Genomic DNA, 18,154 nt, shown 5'->3' with positions numbered 1-18,154 from the left:
TATGTAAACATGTTTATGAAATTCTTCACTTCTGACATGTTTGTTGGGGAACTTGCCTTTTGGATGTCTGGACTTTCTTTGGATTGGGTGACACTCTTCTATATGACAACTAGTACTGGAAGAATTCAATGTTCATCTTGATGAACGCACATTTTTTTGCAGCGTATTGTAAGCCCATTAAATGCCATTCTTTCGAGTAGTGCCATTAGGCAGTGTGGTGTTGTTTGATGCACTTGGATGTCACTGCTGACATCTATTACTTCAAACAGTCCTGATAGCATCTCTTCAATGCAACTTTTATAGATTTCAGTTGCACTTGAAAGGGCGAAAGTGTGCCTGCGCCTGAGACTAACTTGCGTTGAGAACTTTGTTAAATACCGTGATTCTTTACTGAGCCAAGTTTAGTGGTATGCAAATTTAAGATCGATTTTTGAGAACAACTTGGCTCTGCTGATTTCTGTGATGATGTTGTTGACATTGTGAATCACATGGCATTCTCTTCTAATTGCTTTGGTAGGCAAAAGGCATACACATATCTGAGCATATGGGGACAGCTTCTGGTTGCCTTGGTTTCCTTGCCACCATGATGGGTGACACTCATGGAGTTGGTCATTCTACTTTTCATTAATTCCTGCGGCCTCCAGATCTTCCAGCTCGCATTCCCTTATATGGAATGGAATACTTCTGTGATGCAGAGCTGTGTGGTATGGTCGATGTGTAGTTTCGCAAATTTCTTTCTTAAGCACCCTATCCTTTGGAATACTTGTTTGAATGCAACCAGCATTTGTGAAATGGACTGTTCCTCTACGTGGAATGCAAGTGTAATCTGTTTGATCAACTTTGCTGTGCTGCAACTGATTTGTGTATTTTCTCACAGCCTGATTGTAAAGACCCTTGTGGATATGGATTTGGGTTGGTGCACAATCTTTGTAATGAATGTGTGCACCACGCCACCTCGGGGTCATGCTGCCTTAATCATAGATCTTTGTTGCCAATGGTTTCAGCTGTGCTGGTGGGAGCAGCTGTTGGTGGTCATACCTTGGCATTACACACACAGTGGTAACTTTGTCAATGTGGCAGTTCATCAGTTGTTCTTGAATTGTTAGGCAGCCGCGGGCCGTGGAGGGAGTTACGGTGGGGCAGGGAGGCGGGGAGGGGGAGGGGCGGGGTGGAGGGTGCTAAAAACAGGCATATGGATCATTGCAGGTAAGTACACAATTTAATTAATAAAACTAAATTCGTAGCGCGCACTGCATGGCAAAAAGCAATGCTGTGCGTGCTACGAATTTCGTTTTATTAATTAAATGGTGTACTTACCTGCAATGATCCATATGCCTGTTTTTAGCACCCTCAACCCCGCCCCTCCCCCTCCCCGCCTCCCTGCCCCACCATAACTCCCTCCACGGCCCGCGGCTGTTGTTAGGTGGCACTGTGGCTGTAGGCTGGTTGGTGTTCTTGTGCGTCCCCCAAGTGCTGATATTGAGTGGTTCTTCTGGTTGCAGTACCTTTCCATGTTCAAACTCAATGTTTCACACTGTGGGCTTGTCTGTCCTTGTCTTTCGATCTATCTTTGCATTTGATGAGTTAGTCGACTTGCAGACTTTCACCAAATGGCTTGTCTAGCATAGTAGGAACAGGTATTGCCTTTCAAGATGGGAATTTGCCTCTTCGGTAGTGACCCTTGGCTCTGATTTGAGCAGTTTTGTTCCTAAAGATTGTTCAATGTGGACTGCCTTCTCATCTGCTAGTTCTCGAGCATGCGCTAGAGTGAGCATCGTGGCTAGGGGCATTTTGGCTGTCTTCATGTTTTCTCTGTGGAGGTCTGAAGTGGTACACACTTTTATGATCTAGGCATGTAGCTTCTCCTCCACGTTATGATTTTGACTTTGCGCATGCCAGAAACCAGTCCAAGGAAGCTTGTTTCCGGTCCAGGGAAGGCATGGCTTGGCAGTTCGGGCTGGACTGTTCCCATGAGGCACAGGGTCAGACTGATTTGCATATGGTCATGTCTGAACTGGGGTGGCAGAGTGGGCTAAAGAACGGTGATGGATTAAACCCAGATCTGTTGACTGGGTGTGAGTGTTTGATTGGTTCAGATGCTCCGTCCATCACCACCTCCTTTTGTATTGCTTTGTTCGCCATAAGTTGGCAGGGTATGCTCAGACGTGAGTCCCTTGCTCACTTTGCCACTGGATTCAAGCAAGCCTGGCTGAAGACGGCTGAAATGCCAGAAACCGGTCCTCGGAAGCTTGTTTCCGGTCCAGCGAAGGCATGGCTTGGCAGTTCGGGCTGGACTGTTCCCATGAGGCACAGGGTCAGACTGATTTGCATATGGTCATGTCTGAACTGGAGTGGCAGAGTGGGCTAAAGAACGGTGATGGATTAAACCCAGATCTGTTGACTGGGTGTGAGTGTTTAATTGGTTCAGATGCTCTGTCCATCACCACCTCCTTTTGTACTGGTCAGGCCTTGCAGGCACACATAGAAAATATCAATAGTCTCATTCATATGGGCTTTGCATCGCTTGGTGCAAAATTGAACATCTGTAATTTGTATTTGCTTGTTGTGGTATCCATGTCTTCCAGTGTGCAGTGACAGACGACAGCACTGACAGCATGTCAAACGGCACTATTGAGCATCGTGTTGCATGTAATTGAGTAATCTTAGGGTAGTATAAATGACTGTGACCCTGCTGAGGACCCTATCACAACTTGCATGCTTTGTTATTGGATAGCATGTGGCACAATAGTTGGCTGCAGGGGACACATCCATTGAGAAACTGGCTCGTGAGTTAGCATTACTTCTGTTGGGCTGGAAGGACTTCTGCGCTTTATTGAGTGTGACAACAGACACTGTGGCCTTGAAATCAGCGGTTGCCTGACTATCTTTCCCTGGATTTTTGGGCCTCTGTTTCTGTGCACACTGCTCGGCACGTTGAGGGCCACTGTGGGGTGTTTAGTGTATCATAATTACAGAGACCTAAGTGGTCCCCAAAAAATCAGATCATTGTTGTTTGATAAATTTTTGTTTTTTTGTTATTGTGAGTATCATTACTTCTTACCCTTGATGTGGTCTGCCGTGAGTTGCATGCGGCACGCAAGTGTGGTACATACACACAGACATTGTGTGCAGTTCAACTCCCACGTCGTACTCCCTATGCCACTGCATGTCATGTGACACCATGCTTTGGCGTGCACAAGTGTAGTGGAGGAGCGGTGTCACATGGATCGAACAAACAACATTAAAGGCAACTATTTTGTTGCATATTTTACTCGCTGAGAGAGTAAATATCTCTGAAACTAAGCTAAATGTATGTACATTGTCTCTGTCAACTTATATGCAATGGTAACCTCTGTCAAGGAATACTGGTTACGCCCAGTTTAAAGGCACAACATTGAAAAATGCTGAAGAATTAAATGTGCAAGTCACATGAACAATCATTATGTTGCCGCTTACGACAAGTGTCGGAAACCCTACCACAAAAACCAAAGGTGGTGAAACCCTACCACCCCAGGTCGGAGGCTTTCCGACACTCATCGTTAGTTTCCATTCCGACGGGCTGATTATATTACAGCTGGTCGGAATTGAAACTAGTCGGTCATCCCGGCTGACTTCCGATGGGCTCCAGAAGCCCATCTGCCAGTCGGAGACCAGCCTATGATCCAAATGGAAGGCGTTTCTGCCTTCTGGATTACGATACACGGTTTCTGGCAGGGTTTCCATGCAGGCCTTTCAGACACAGAAACCCTGTTGGAAACTGTCTTTAGGCAACCGTAGCAGGGCCCCCTTCTGTTTTTGGCCTCCAGTTAAGGGCCAAACGATGCGCAATAGGTGCCCCTTTGACCCTTGTTGACCCCTGCCCCTTGTGACAGGCACCATGAGGTGCCTGCCACAGGGTTCAGGAATGAAAATAGACTTCCCGTTTACAGCCATAACACCGGATCCCATAGAGGAATGACAGTATGTGACCGCGCCATGTGCGGTCGTATCGTGATTAGGCACTCGGGACCGCCGACCGGAGGTCGGTCAGTCCCATTTCCATGACGGTGTTGGGCGAACGCAAGTCCACCCGACATTGAAATAAGCCCCTATAAGTGATTAATAATGGGCACTTATGAATGACAGACAGTGAATATAAATTGAGGGCAAGGACAATTAATGGAATGTTGTTTAAGAGTATAATTAATGTGCAAACTGTAACAAAGTTATCACAGCTAAGCTGTGCACAGGGTAACACATAGTGCAATTGTGCAGGGAGCGTGCTGTGTGTGTGTGAGTTCAAGCTACAATAACTCCAAAAGCAACATTTAGAGTCAAGGCTATGAAAGTAGTCTTCTAAACCATTTCATGGTGTAGCCAATGAAAAAGATGGTGTGACGACTGGTGCTGGAGGGGTAGGTGACTGACATCTATTTAAATTGTAGATGGTCGAGAGATGTATGGAGTTCAAGTCGTATGGATGATGATCAGCACTGTGAAAAGTAAACCACATTCTTAAATTCTTTCAAATCGATTAAGAAATAGAAGTGGTTTATCCTTATTTAAATCTATAAAAGTGCCCTTCTGCTGAAGCTTCTTGGTGCTAAGGATAACACTGAAATGGAGATCCCATACTCCTCCTTCTAAGTAAATAACCATATATGTTTTTTTCAGAACGTAAAGAAGCCTTTCTCTGATTTGTTTAAGGTGCAAGGCAATCTGTAGCCTAGCCACTACCCTTGGGAAAGGCCTACTCTTTATTTATACATATCTGCATTGGGAGGGGTATTGCATGTACCCCCTTATGTAATGATCTTGGTAAGTGTGAAGGTGACAATCTCTTGAAAGAAGATATCAAGAAAGAAGGTAAGTCAGAGAAAATAGCCTCAAGCACAACAAAAATTGAATTTAGGAGGACTTTTTCTTATTTTGCAGGCAGTGCTCGGCTCTGACTAGGTCTTATAAATGATCACACTTATGCTGCCTCTTGTACGTCTAGATATCACTAAATGTAAGTATCCACTGTCCTTTCCGAGGCTGCTGGGTAATTGCTCTATAGTCTACAAAAGACAGGATAAGTGCATTCACCACTGTCACATTTAGGAGCAGTTTGTGAATAAGGCAACGTTGAATACAGTTTCTTAATGTGGTGATATAAGATACTGATGACTTCTGAAACTTGTCTATCCAGACATCCTATTGTTAAGCAACAGTCTAGGAGTTTTCACTTCCTCAGATGGAGTGAGGAAAAGATCAATCAAAACAGTCAGCTGCATCTATCCCATAAACGGGATTCTCTGATTGTTAGCAAAACCTCTCTTTTAGAGGGATGTAATGTTATGTATACCCTCAACATGCATCCATGAATAGCTGGCAATGTAGGCTTAAATTCACTGACAGCACCTTAAACCCTGCTTCTCTGTTTAAAGGTTAGTGCCAGATACATGTAAAATATGGACTCTATCTTCTGTATCGGGTGGGCCGGAGGTCACATGTAGTTATTAAAATGGAGACAAAGTAGATCCTTGCATGGGCACCCACTTCCACCCCTAAAGGTTTGAACAGCACAGCAGTAAACCAGTCTCTGAGAATGACCCCTAATTAATTAAACCATTGTATTACCACTTATTTTAATCCAGTAAGGTCTAATCAGTTGAGCAGGAGAGAATGGTCAACAGTATGAAAAGATGCTGATGAATCCAAAAGGACAAGCACTCCAATACCACCAACATTAATCTCCTTCTGAGATCATCCAAGACGGATTACCCAGAATTCAGTAGTTTTTATTGGGTGTAAGCTTTCCAAGAAAGGATCAAGGAACTCAGTAAACTTGGAAAGCGTTTTAATCTGCTTCATAACAACTTTCCCTAAAGGTGTGTCAACGTGCTGTGATGGGAAGATGGGTATGGGATTTACTTGGGAGGCAGAATGAGACTTTTCATTCTACAGAGATACATCCTACTTTCAGCGAGCACTTGAATATTGTTATAAGATCTTTCGAAAGTGCTGGAGCTAAGAGTTTTAAAAATCCAGCTAGGTAAACCTCACTGGTGATCTATTCGAATGGCTAGCTTGCATAGGATCAGAGGTACCCGACTCCTAAATTAACTCCACCTCTAAAAGAGGTGCCAAGTCAGAACTGCCTTCAATATGGCCGAGGTACTGAGGTTTAGTAACAGACTTTTGATCAACGTTCTGCCATATTTTATGTATTTCAGTGATAAAAAAAACGTGTTACTATTTGAAGTTTTCTGAAAGTGGAAGAGAAACTAGATGTGTGGCCTGGGAGCAAATTATCACTGTCATAATGTTAAGCATTGCTTCAACAATGGAGATCATACCTCTGAGCTGCTAGCGGTAGCTCACAGTTCTTTCAGACTTAGGTCCCGATTTAGAGTTTGATGAACAGGATACTCTGTTACAAACATGACGGTACAGAGCTCACAGATGTGCTGGTGGTTATTTCTATATTTAGCAAGGGTAGTTTGTTAGAGTGGCAGACGTCATTTCCTTCGCCAACCTGACTGATGGACAATTTTATTTGAGCCTTATGTACAATTAGTTTTAATGCATATCTTTATCAGTGGGATCATAGGCTTGTCCCAAACTCTGAGCAGCTCGGCACACTTCTAGAATACTTTATGCCAGTGCAAGGGTGAGTGATTTGTTTTTATTTTCACTGTGTACTAAGAACCGATAGAGATGTCTGTAAATTATAAAAAAACAAACCTGGCGAAAATCTGGCAAAAGATTAGTGGGTTGAGCATATAGCAAAGAAATTGTGCTGCATGCTGGTTGCAATATCCAGTTCTAATAAGAGTTTTGATGCCTGCTGCAGAAACCTGTATTACACCGGTGGCAGAAAGTTCGCATTTTGCACTAATGCATGCATTAGCATGTGTGTGACTGCAAATGTATAGGTATTTCATGTTAAGCATTTAAAATAGTGTGAACTTGAGCCAGAAAAGCCTCAGAGTCCTATAGAAAGAACATGTTTATGCCTGTAGAAACATGAAACGTTAGGTTCCGTACAGAATGCAGAATTATGCATGCTGTTTGTGTTTTAAACAAGATTATAAAGTTGCAGATGTGATGAAAAGGTGAGGAATAGGGCCATGTCACAAGGTAGTAGGACACAGAAGCCTGTGGGTAATTAACATGCAACCTGGTCCACCGTTGGGTCTCTCCATTAAAAAGTAAACTTAACAAATGTGAAAGAATGGACTCTTCTGAAGACAGTTAGATAAAGGCATAGATAGATAGATAGATAGATAGATAGATAGATAGATAGATAGATAGATAGATAGATAGATAGATAGATAGATAGATAGATAGATAGATAGATAGATAGATAGATAGATAGATAGATAGATAGATAGATAGATAGATGTGTGTTAGAGAGATGCAATGCAGTGGATTATTAGTGTCCATAGCGTATTTTAAGTAATATCACTATTTTGGCAAAATTAGAGCCACCATAACTTCCCCACTTTTTACTGAGTAGAATATTTTCTCTAAAAATGATACTGATGTATTCCAGATAAATGCTAGAGTGCAAACTGTCCTTCAAATTAAGGTTGATAACCTAATTGAGGTTTGCTGCAAATCACTATTAGAAAGTTGCTATTCCTAATGTATGAAAGATAATCAGTTTCATTTAGAGATTTACAATGGGGTTGCAAATTGACCTGCCTCATGAATATTAATTAGGTAGGTCTCCATCTGACCATAATAAGTGTGATTGCTTTTAATAAAATACTCTTTTTTTTAAGCAGCCTGTTTTTCTTAATGGGAAATTGGATGCATTTAAAAAGAAAAAAAAAGAAAAGTTTAAGTTTCGTTTTTAAGAGAAGGTCGAGGTCCATGGGACACATCCTTCTCCTAAAAATATTTGGATCCACATACACAAAGAGGAAGGGGCCCATGCGGACCCCTTCCCATTTCAGAATGGTTACCAATGTTAGAAACGGGGTCTCTATTTGGCAGTGGTTTGCACCCTGTCCAAGTAAAGACACACACTCCAGTCAGAGTAAGATAGTCACACAGCTAAGATAACCCCTGCTCATCCCCTTGGTAGCTTGGCATGAGCAGTCAGGCTTTTCTCAGAGGCAATGTGTAAAGCATTTGTACATACACTCACAGTAACACAGTGATGTGTTAGTTCCTTACTGGAAGGGGAGGCGATGTGTTAATTTCTGGACACGTGGCCTTGGTTCCATACTGTGGTGCAGCCACAATGAAGTATCGGTGTCAAGGGACTATGCGTTGAAAATCCAGACACACTGTGTCAATGCAACAACAGCGAGGCAGGCGCAGCAATGATTTTCCAGCCGCAAACCAGGCACTGCGTTGATTCCACAGCCACCAACCAGGTGCTGTGTCGGAGTTGGAGCAGGTGTCACAGAAGACGGTGACACTGTGCTCGGGACTCACGCTGTTCTGATATTTCTCATGTGTTGTGATGTCGAACTAGGGCCTGTGGTGAAAGCTGTGGTCAATACATAGATCGGGAACCACATTCGGTACATGTAGTGGTGATGCATTGATCTTATGCAGTGATGCATCAAGGAAACAGGCACTGGAAGTCGATGCATGGATTTTCTCTCGGTGGTTAGCAGATTCTACTTCCAAGGGCCCAGAAACTGGATTTTGCACCACTTCACATGTTAGGACTCTCAGCAGAAGAGTCCAGGCATGGATAAGTGAAGTCTTTGATGGCCCTGAGACTTTTTAACAGGAGGCAAGCAAGCACCAGCCCTTGGAGAACATTGGAAGCAAGATACAGAGAGCAAAGTTCAGTCCTTTCACTCCCAGGACAGAAGCAGCAAGCAGCAGGCCAGCACAGCAACGCAACAGGTGGAGTGTCATTCCATCGTAAAGCATCCAGCACTTCATCCTGGCAGAATGTACTTAGTCCAGAAGTGTTCTGCTATGAGAGTGTCAGAGGTCCAATACGTATACCCCTTTCTGCCTTTGAAGTAGGCACACTTCAAAGGAAAGTTGTCGTAGTGCAGAAAACCCTGCCTTTCCCTGATCTGGCTCCAGATACACTACCGTGAGGTAGAGACAGCTTTGAGTGAGGAAAGGCACAGCCCTATTCAAGTGTCAGTGACAGCTCCTCCCAACAGTCGAGGGGACAGATGCATGAAGCATTTTTCTCCTCACAAACAGACCGATTCGCAGAATCAGCCCATTGTGATTGCAAAAAATGCTTTTGCGATGCATCAAACCCAATTTTCCACTTCAGTAACATGTTACCGAATTGCAAAATGGGCTTGCAATTCATTATTGCATGCTTCCAGGGTTTTGTGAGCCCTCCATGCTTTCTCTAGAGCTTCTGTATTCTTGGAGGTCTGTGGTGAACCAGGTGGCTTTTGAGTTGTGTCATCTGTCGTAGTTTGAGGGTGAGCGTGATAGTGCAGTGGGCGAACCATTGGTGGAGGTCATTGGCTGCAGAATTGACATTAGTCATAGTGGGGAGTGGGGTGTGGCTGCGGGAGGATGTGAGGTGCTCTTCGGAGATCTTGCACCATTTTCTGCATGAGAGGCATGGCTTTGGCTTGAGTGCGGCGGGTTTTCAGAAGGAGAAATGGACGCAGTGGTGGTCCGTCCAAAGAGGTTACGTGGTGTGACTGAAGCGGATGTTGTTTCCTCTAGCGAAGAAGTGTCTTGCCATGTGTGTAGGGGTGGTGACGAGTTGCTTCAGACCAATGTTGGCAAGGTTCTCTAGGAGGGTGGTGGAGCTGGGGTCGCTGAGGTTGTCAAGTTGGAAATTCAGGACTCTGAGCAGTGCGTAGTCTGTGGAGGCGAGGGTGTGGGGTGCGATGTAGTCTGCGATGGTGTTGGTGAATGGGGAGCCGGGTCCGGGAGGTCTGTAGGGGGGAGTTTTGCTTAAAGTTGTTCTGGGGTTGGGATGGATCTAGAAATGGATGTGTTCCAAGTGGGCGAGGCGTCGTTCGAGATGGAGGTAGTCAGGAGGAGGAAGCTTTTGTGGACAATGGCGAGGCCTTCTTCGGGGTGGTTAGGACAGTCTTTCCTCTGGATCTTGTACCAGTCGCAGATGACAGTTGCGATGTCGGGAGTGGAGCTGGCATTCATCCAGGTCTCTGTGAGGAAGGTGACGTTGGGCGAGAGGGTGTTGAGGAGGTCTCAGAATTCTACTGTGTGTCTGTGCATGGAGCGTACGTTGAGGTGGATGCAGCTCAGGCGTTTGGGTGGGCTGGCATCCGATGGTTGGCGGTAGCTGTCTGGGTCTGGTGGTTAGTGAAGCAGTGGTGACAGTGTCAGCAGGAGAACAGGCCATGAGGGCTGTTCAGCGTTGATGGCTGGCAGTGGCTGTTGCGTCCAGAGTAGAGTGCATGGAGAGCCCTGGGATCATAGCCGCAGGGGGTCAGAGAACCAGAGTCCCTGGCGCTGGTCGTTGTTGGTTCACGGACAGGCGCAGATGGGCTTGCCATTGGAGCGCCAGCGGATCGGCCACATAGCGGTTGCCATTAAGTAGGGGTTGGAGGGAGAGCAGCTGGGAGGCGGGAACACGCAGGGGGTAGGGGCCGCATGGGCAGCAGCGGCTGTAAAATGGAGGAAAACAGTGAAAAGAAGGAAACAGAGAAAAAAAGAGGAGAAAAGGAGAGAAAAAGGATGAATAAAATAGAAAAAAGAGCAGACCGAAATAAGGCTGGTAGAGGGGACCAGCAGAAGAGCAAGGCTCTCCCACTGGACCACCAGGGATGAGGCGCAGGCAGGAGCCTGTGGGAGGAGGAGGGCCTCAAACAGCTACCTGAAGCAGAGAGCCGCAGGGGGCAGATTTTTAAGGACGGAGCTGCTGTGAAACTTGACATAAACCTTGCAGAAGTGAGTTATTCATCAAGGAGCAGTGGGTGTCCCAACTGCCCTGTTTAGAGTGCACTGATGTCTGTTCACTGTACCTAGGTTAGACTGGGCATCTGCTGCTTTTTGGCATATGCCCTGAATCCATTAAGCTCTAAGTCCAACATGTTATTCCCTGCTGTCTCATTAGTCTACACAAAGGAGGAACAATACATAAATCTAACTTGAAGAGTGAAACAATGCAGCTCTTTCCTTTATCATACTATATTTTAAACTTCTGTTTTAGGGCATTATTAACAAACAATCAAACATGAAGCCCGTCTTCCTAGAAAAATTGGAAATGTCACCTTGAGTCCCACCTAAGTTTAGGCCCTCGCCTGACGGATCTACATGAATCTTACCAGAAGCCGTAATGGATGTACAATTTCTTTTTGGAAAGTATTGTTCAAATTTAATCATATATACACACATCTAAATGTATGGAAAGAGATGGGCTCTGTCCACACATGCCTCACAGGGAGCTGCTTTTTCGGTACCTGTACTACCCTGGTGTGTGCACGTTACCCAGTAATTATTTAATGTACCGTGGTCGTCCTTCCTCAGACTAATGTGCACCCAAATAGTGTTATGCCTCGATTATCCTATTAGAGTCATTAATCTCATGCATTTTTTTCATTTCACAAATTTCTAGTTTTAGCAATACCAATTGTTTGGAACGCTTCATTTTGAATACATAACTGCATTATGGATTGTATTTTTGTTCCTTTAGGAAAAAGTGCCTCAATTTTGCCTCTGTGGGCCACCTTTTAAAAAGAGTACCTCAAAATGTATCGCATTCTCCAGTTTCAATAACCTACATAGAATAATATTTAGATGAATATAGATAAATATTTTGAAGGTGCTAAAGTTATCAACCCTTCAGCGGCATCTCCCCTGCTAAGGATGAGGAGTGTTGCCCTACTGTTTTTCAGCAGAGTAAAAAAAGAAAATGATAATACCTCACTGTTATTATCCTTTTTTTTCCTTGCTGAAGCCAGTTTTAGGGTGGAGATGGGCGGAGTTTGGCTGTCATCATAACCAGCAGGGGGAAGAGTGGTATGTGCACTTAAGTGTGCGTTATGGTTTGGCCAAACAGTGGTGCGCACTTAGCATGTTGTCCACCTGGCTGTAACGTACAGCCTGGGTGCAGAGCATGCACAGGCTCGCAGTCCCCATTTGAGCACTAAACCACAGCACTTAGACCAATCAGGGGACCCTAGATGCTTACTGGAAGAGAAGCGGAGGAAAGACGCTGTAGGACAGAGGGCGTGCAGAGGTACGTTTTTTTGTTTCACCACAACACCCACCCCGTTCCATACCAGCCATGACTGCAACCCTCATGTGGCGTATATCTACTCATTTTAGGGATATAAACTAGACACAAGCAAAAGTTATAAATTGATACTGACTGATTTCATGTTTACATGTTAAAGCATACACTTGTCGTATATATGGTGATATATGATGAAATATGATGTAAAAAAAATGATTACCTTCACCATCTCCTCATATGAAAGCAATAGGAAATCGACATTTTCCTTTTGAGAATACCAGCCTCTGATATGTTCAAACCAGCAACCACCAAATACTAATAAATAAAATTGAAAATTAGGCTTTTTACAGTTTTTGAGAAATACATTCACATTCAACATACACACTCTAAAATAATCTGATTTTATTTACACTTCAGAGCTTAACGCAAGAACAAATAATTAAAGATTTTGTATCAAGTCCAAAATATTTTATTTCTAAGAAATAAGGGGCTGATTAGGATGGCGGTCAGATGATCTTTTGTAGATGGGACCGCCCGACAGGCTGTCAGCCGTCCCGCCATAGGCATTAGGATGTGACCACCACCAGAGCAGTTACAATGCCTATATTTTGGATTGAGGTTAGTGCTGCTGGCTGCAGCACATGCCGCAGTACAAAAAAGGGACACTGCACATATCCCTGCACTACCTGGCAGGCACCACGTGCGCACCAATAGCCAATAGCTGAGGGCCAGGTGGGAAGGGGGACCTGCTACAGGCCCCCAATGTCCCTTTCTGACTGCCTTTTTATGGTGGGTTATCCGCCTTGAAACGACGGCCGGAAAGAGACATTGTAATCCCTATAGCGATGTCTGGCAGGCACCGCCACCATTTTAGGGAATACAAAACCCTCCATCAGCCTACTTTTGCTGCTTGCTTCCTCGCTGCCAGGGGACTCCACTTTGGGGGCAGTGAAAGCCCCGTAAGGTCACCACCGACCCACCAGCACCGCTGCTCAGCCGGAGGACTTAAATTCCCGGCGGGCTGTGGCGGTGTATAGCGGACATCATCACCAAGCGCCCGGAGGCGCTCAAAAGACCGAGGCGCCTCCTGCAGCGCGGGACCCTCCATCAGCCTACCTTTGCTGCTTGCTTCCTCGCTGCCAGGGGACACCACGTTGGGGGCAGTGAAAGCCCCGTAAGGTCACCACCGACCCGCCAGCACCGCTGCTCAGCCGGAGGACTTCAATTCCCGGCGGGCTGTGGCGGCGCATAGCGGACGTCATCACCAAGCGCCCGGAGGCGCTCAAAAGACCGAGGCGCCTCCCGCAGCGCGGGGTGCGCGCGGGCGAAGTCCGGGCCAAGGGCTGGCCCGTCCCGCGCCCGTCGGCGACAGGAGGAAACAGGGCTGGTCCACCTTTTTTTCATCTGGTTTTCAAGTGCCCTCAAATAGAACATATGGACTAAAAGGTACTGTGGGGATCCAGAGGGGGCCTTATTGTTGTTCTGTGTAGTATTGGTTTCCCCTATAAGGTGCTTAAACAATAACCAAAGCTAGCCAGGAGGGTCTGCTTATAACCTTACTGGAAATAATGGGTAAAAGAAAATCTATGGAGGGGGGAGCTGCACTGGTAAATACAAAAAAGGGGAAAAAGGCAAAAAGGGCTCAGCATGCGGCCACTAACTGTGTCCTATCAAGCATTGAAGCTATTGACAGTGAATGTGAGGAGATTCTAGTGGGGAATCCCAGCAATATTGTAAGGGAGGAAACTGATTTGTTAACTGTAGCTCCTAAATCGAATCAGAGCAAGGTGATCCCTGCTATTTTAAACAAAAAACCCATACCCCCCCTTCTATCTGTGAAGTCCATACCCCCCCGAGGGACTTACTGAGCAAGGTGTCATAGAACTTCTTAATAGAGCTAACTCGCCCACGAAGATTGTCTCATCTAGTAATATTTCGGAGATTTCTAATCTGGCCTCAAATGAGGTACCAAGGGAGAAAGTCATCCCTTGCTCCAATAGATTTGCTGTTCTAGAAGGCGAATCAGGAGATCTAATTGAAGCCATAGCACAAGGGTCTAGAGATTTAGAACCCAAGACGGATGGCCATGCGGATTGCTCCACATGCCTATCCTCCAACAGGTTACTCCTGAAGAAAATATTAAATCTTGAGAGGGAACTGGCCTCAATTAAAAAAATGCTGATGGAGTTATCACAGAAGGGGGGATATGTATAGGCCCAAACACGCTCAATCTCTAACACCACCCACACTGGTAACACCATTAAACACAAGGGAAACCACTCTCACAAAGCCCAAAATAGGTGGGGGACCACCAGGGAAAGGAACCATGGCCCATAGACCGAGTGGCAATAAGAACTGTGCTGTGTTTCCCAACTCTGGCTCTTATGCAGATGCCATGAAACCAGGTGGAATTATGGCAAAGTGCAAGGACCAGCGCTTGAGTAAAATAGACTCGAGCTGTGCCAGTCCGGCTAATAAAGGGTTAAGTGCGGGTGACCACCGGAGCTCTCAGTCGAATATTAAGCACCCCGGAAACCCAAAGGCAACTGTTTACCTAACCGGGGTCCCAAAGCCTGGTAGGGACTCCGGTTATGAGAGCAGTGAATCCATCCATAATAAAGCAATTCATTGGATACGCCATGTGAGGGGGTGCAGATCAATTATTAGGGAGGATATGACTAGTGTCAAAAGATTGTCCCTGTTTAGCTCCCATACAGACTGCATTGAAATACAGCTATGCAGCGTGGCTATTGCAGAAAGTTTAGTGTCCTTGGAGTATCGAACATGTCCCCCTAAGCATTCCAACATCCAAATTAGACACTTACCATTATGGTCTATAGACAGGATGCAGGACGATTCCGAATTGAATAAAATAGATTGACTATACAAGGGTATGTCTTGGGAACGCATGGTTGACACAAACAATATTGGCAATCCTGAAAACTTGATCGCAGTCACTAGGCCAATTTTAAGTCGCAGGAGCACGGAAGGGATTATTCCGGATTCTGCAGTCCTACCTGAGTCTGAGAACCTGACCCATGAATCAAGATTGTCTAATAGTTTCAACAATTTGGAGGAGACAGGTTTGGATGTTCAGGTCCCCCTCAGTGATGAGGAAGAAAACAACAGTGTGATCAGATTGCTCTCCTGGAGCAGGTCTCCAAAAGAAACTGGCCATCCCGGAATGGAATGAGTTTATCAGTAAGTACGAGATCTGTATGTTCCAGGAGGCCTGGAGCATGATCCCGTTGCACAAGTCTGGGTACTCCACTTACTTTATCCCGGCAATTAGCTAAGGGAAAGGTCGTCCATCAGGGGGTCTACAAATATGGGTTAGTGTGGCATTACATTGTGCTGTCACCATACATAATTCAGGTTCGGATGATAATATGCATTTATCTGTCAAAGGATCCCACAATGACACCACTGTAGAACTGTTTAATGTTTATGCTAGAGGTACCTCAGGGGCACAAAGCTCAGACACTATAGCAGCTTTAGAAACAGCGCTAGCAGGCGTTTCCCCTTTGGCCAATATTATTGTGGGTGGCGACTTCAATTGTACATATGAACCCCTAAGTGAGGAAGATCTTTTTGGGATTAGTGAGGAGGATGCGAGGCAGGCAATTCCCCCACTAAGCTTGACGCCAATTGGGAAATGGACACCTAGGGTGGTCCAAATCAATGCTCTAACAATAGAATATAATCTTCGAGCATTGAATGGCAGGACCATCTCGGATCCAAATGGGGCAATGACTTTTAACAGACTTAGCAGCCCCTCGCATATTGATTACATCTTGCTCAATACTCGCTTTTGGGGGAGCCTAGTAGACATGGAGGTAATCCATTCGCAAGACAGCGATCATAACCCTCTATGCATGAAAATTAGATGGGGGAGCTTGGGAGAAGCACCGAACGCCCCGCTACTGACAACAAAAGAGGTGGTGCCTTCTAATTGTAATCGTAGATTAAAATGGCAGAAGGTGGCATGTCAGGAAGAAGTACTGATTGGCATTAAAGAGTTAGTACAAGCGAAGAGCAGGGAACTTTCCTCATTTAAAACGCCCCAGGATACAGAGCAGGACTCCGGTCTAAGAGAATCCTATAGGAGCCTTATAGAGAAACTGGGCTCTTTCTTTATTGCCAGGGAGACTAGAGGGAATGAGAATAAAATTCCCAAAAGTGCCAACTCGTGGTACACGGCCAGGTGTAGGGAAAAAAGAAAGGCCATAACCATTGCCCTGCGCAGAAAGGATCCCGCTGCTGTAAGACTTGCTAGAAAGGAGTATAGTAATACTGTGTATCTGGCAAAACGGGAATGGGAGGAAGATCACTGGCAACAGCTCAAAACAGCGGCTTACTTAAAAGATTCAACCCTATTTTGGGAATTAATAAATAAACTCAACAGAAGGGGAACAGAGCCTGTCCCAAACCAAATAACCGAGCAGCAATGGTTTTCACATTTTTCTAAACTGTATTGCGGTGAGATGGAAGCTGACCAAAGGCTAGGGGCACAAATAGAACTTTCCCTAGATGAGCTTGTACCAGCTGAACCCTTCACCCTTCATGAGGTTCATCTGGCCATAAAAAGCATAGCCCCAGGAAAGGCTGCAGGGCCGGATGGCTTGCCGGGTGATCTATTTCTACACGACCCCTCATTATGGGCCAACTTCATAACCCTTCTTATGAATTTAATCGTACAGGGTCACCCCGTCCCTGAGTCGTGGAAGGGAGCTGAAGTTGTAACCATAAACAAGAAAGGTGCCAGGGAGGACCCTGCGAACTATAGGCCGATTAGTTTAATCGATGCGGTCCAGAAGGTAGGAGGCAGGGTCATTGTCTCGAGAATAGGGTCTTGGCTTGAGGAGGGGAATATTCTGACTCACTTCCAGGTGGGCTTCAGGCAAAGGGTTGGTACGATGGACCAGGTTTTCAGATTCTTTGCGGTTTACTGGAAAACTGTGTCCATCGGGAAAGGCAGTTTATACCTGGCCTTTATTGATCTGAAGACCGCCTTTGACCTGGTGCCCCGAGATAAACTTTGGCAGGTACTAAATGATATGGGCTTCCACGATATCTCCTCGAGCTTATTAAAAAACTCCACGAGGATAATTTTGCTAAAACTAGATGGGGGAGCCAGGGACAACTGACAAGCAGGGTTCCGGTGAACAGGGGGGTCCGCCAGGGCTGTGTGACGGCCCCGACTTTGTTCTCTCTCTTTATTAATGGGGTGGTAGCCCATTTGAGAGAGGACCCAGCCGATGCCCCGGTCCTGGCGGGTGAGAAAACAACGACCCTCCTCTTCGCAGATGATACCCTGCTGATGTCGAAAACCCCAATGGGGCTACAGAAACTGCTGGATAGTTTCAGCTTGTTCTGTGAAGAACGTGGTTTGACTATCAACACCTCTAAAACCAAGTTGATGGTATTGTCTTCATCAAGAAAAGCAAGGAGGATTAGTATTACGCTTAATGGGTCTCCGTTAGAGGTGGTGGAGGCATTTGATTACCTGGGCATCAGGGTAAACAACAGAATGAAATGGGACTCTCAAGTAGCCAAAATCCTCCTAAATCATAAAAGAGTGTCAGGGGCAATTTTGAGAAACTAACAAATATCAATTAGTAAACCAAAAGCCCCAGCTCTCATGGTACATGAAGGAAAGGCATTAGCCTCAGCAGTGTACGGTTCAAAAATGTGGGGGTTTGAGAATACCTCGGACCTGGTTAAAGCCGAGAATAAGTTTATGAGTTATCTGGTTTCCCTCCCTCTTTCAACACCCTTAAAACCCCTCCTACATGATTTGGGTAAACGTTCCATTAAAGACATAGTTCGCCTCCGCCCTTTATTGTTCTGGGTGCGCCTGAGGAGGACACCCGAACTGGCGAACTATGCATTAGTGTTGGACAAATAAATTAAATTGAACAGCTCAAGGAAAATCGTGTGGCTGAACAAATTGAGGCAGCTGGTCATGGACCTGGGATTGGGTGATTCTTGGGTGGCCCAAACACCCCCACCCAAACAAAATATGAAACAAATCTA

The 18,154-nt window shown here is 45.5% G+C and overlaps 1 protein-coding gene across 1 annotated transcript in view; it reads right to left on the bottom strand.

The window, feature by feature from the left end:
• Nucleotides 1-18,154, bottom strand: part of LOC144763172 (amine sulfotransferase-like) — a 405,236-nt gene that overhangs the window by 38,755 nt on the left and 348,327 nt on the right. The window contains exon 6 of the mRNA XM_078648512.1: nucleotides 12,339-12,433. Coding sequence (XP_078504638.1) covers nucleotides 12,339-12,433 — 95 coding nt within the window. The remainder of the gene's footprint in view (nucleotides 1-12,338; nucleotides 12,434-18,154) is intronic.

The sequence above is a fragment of the Lissotriton helveticus genome, chromosome 6, assembly GCF_964261635.1.
Source record: "Lissotriton helveticus chromosome 6, aLisHel1.1, whole genome shotgun sequence".
Lineage (NCBI taxonomy): Eukaryota > Metazoa > Chordata > Amphibia > Caudata > Salamandridae > Lissotriton > Lissotriton helveticus.
The sequence above is the reverse complement of the archived record's forward strand: the minus strand, read 5'-3'. Positions and strand labels throughout refer to the sequence as shown.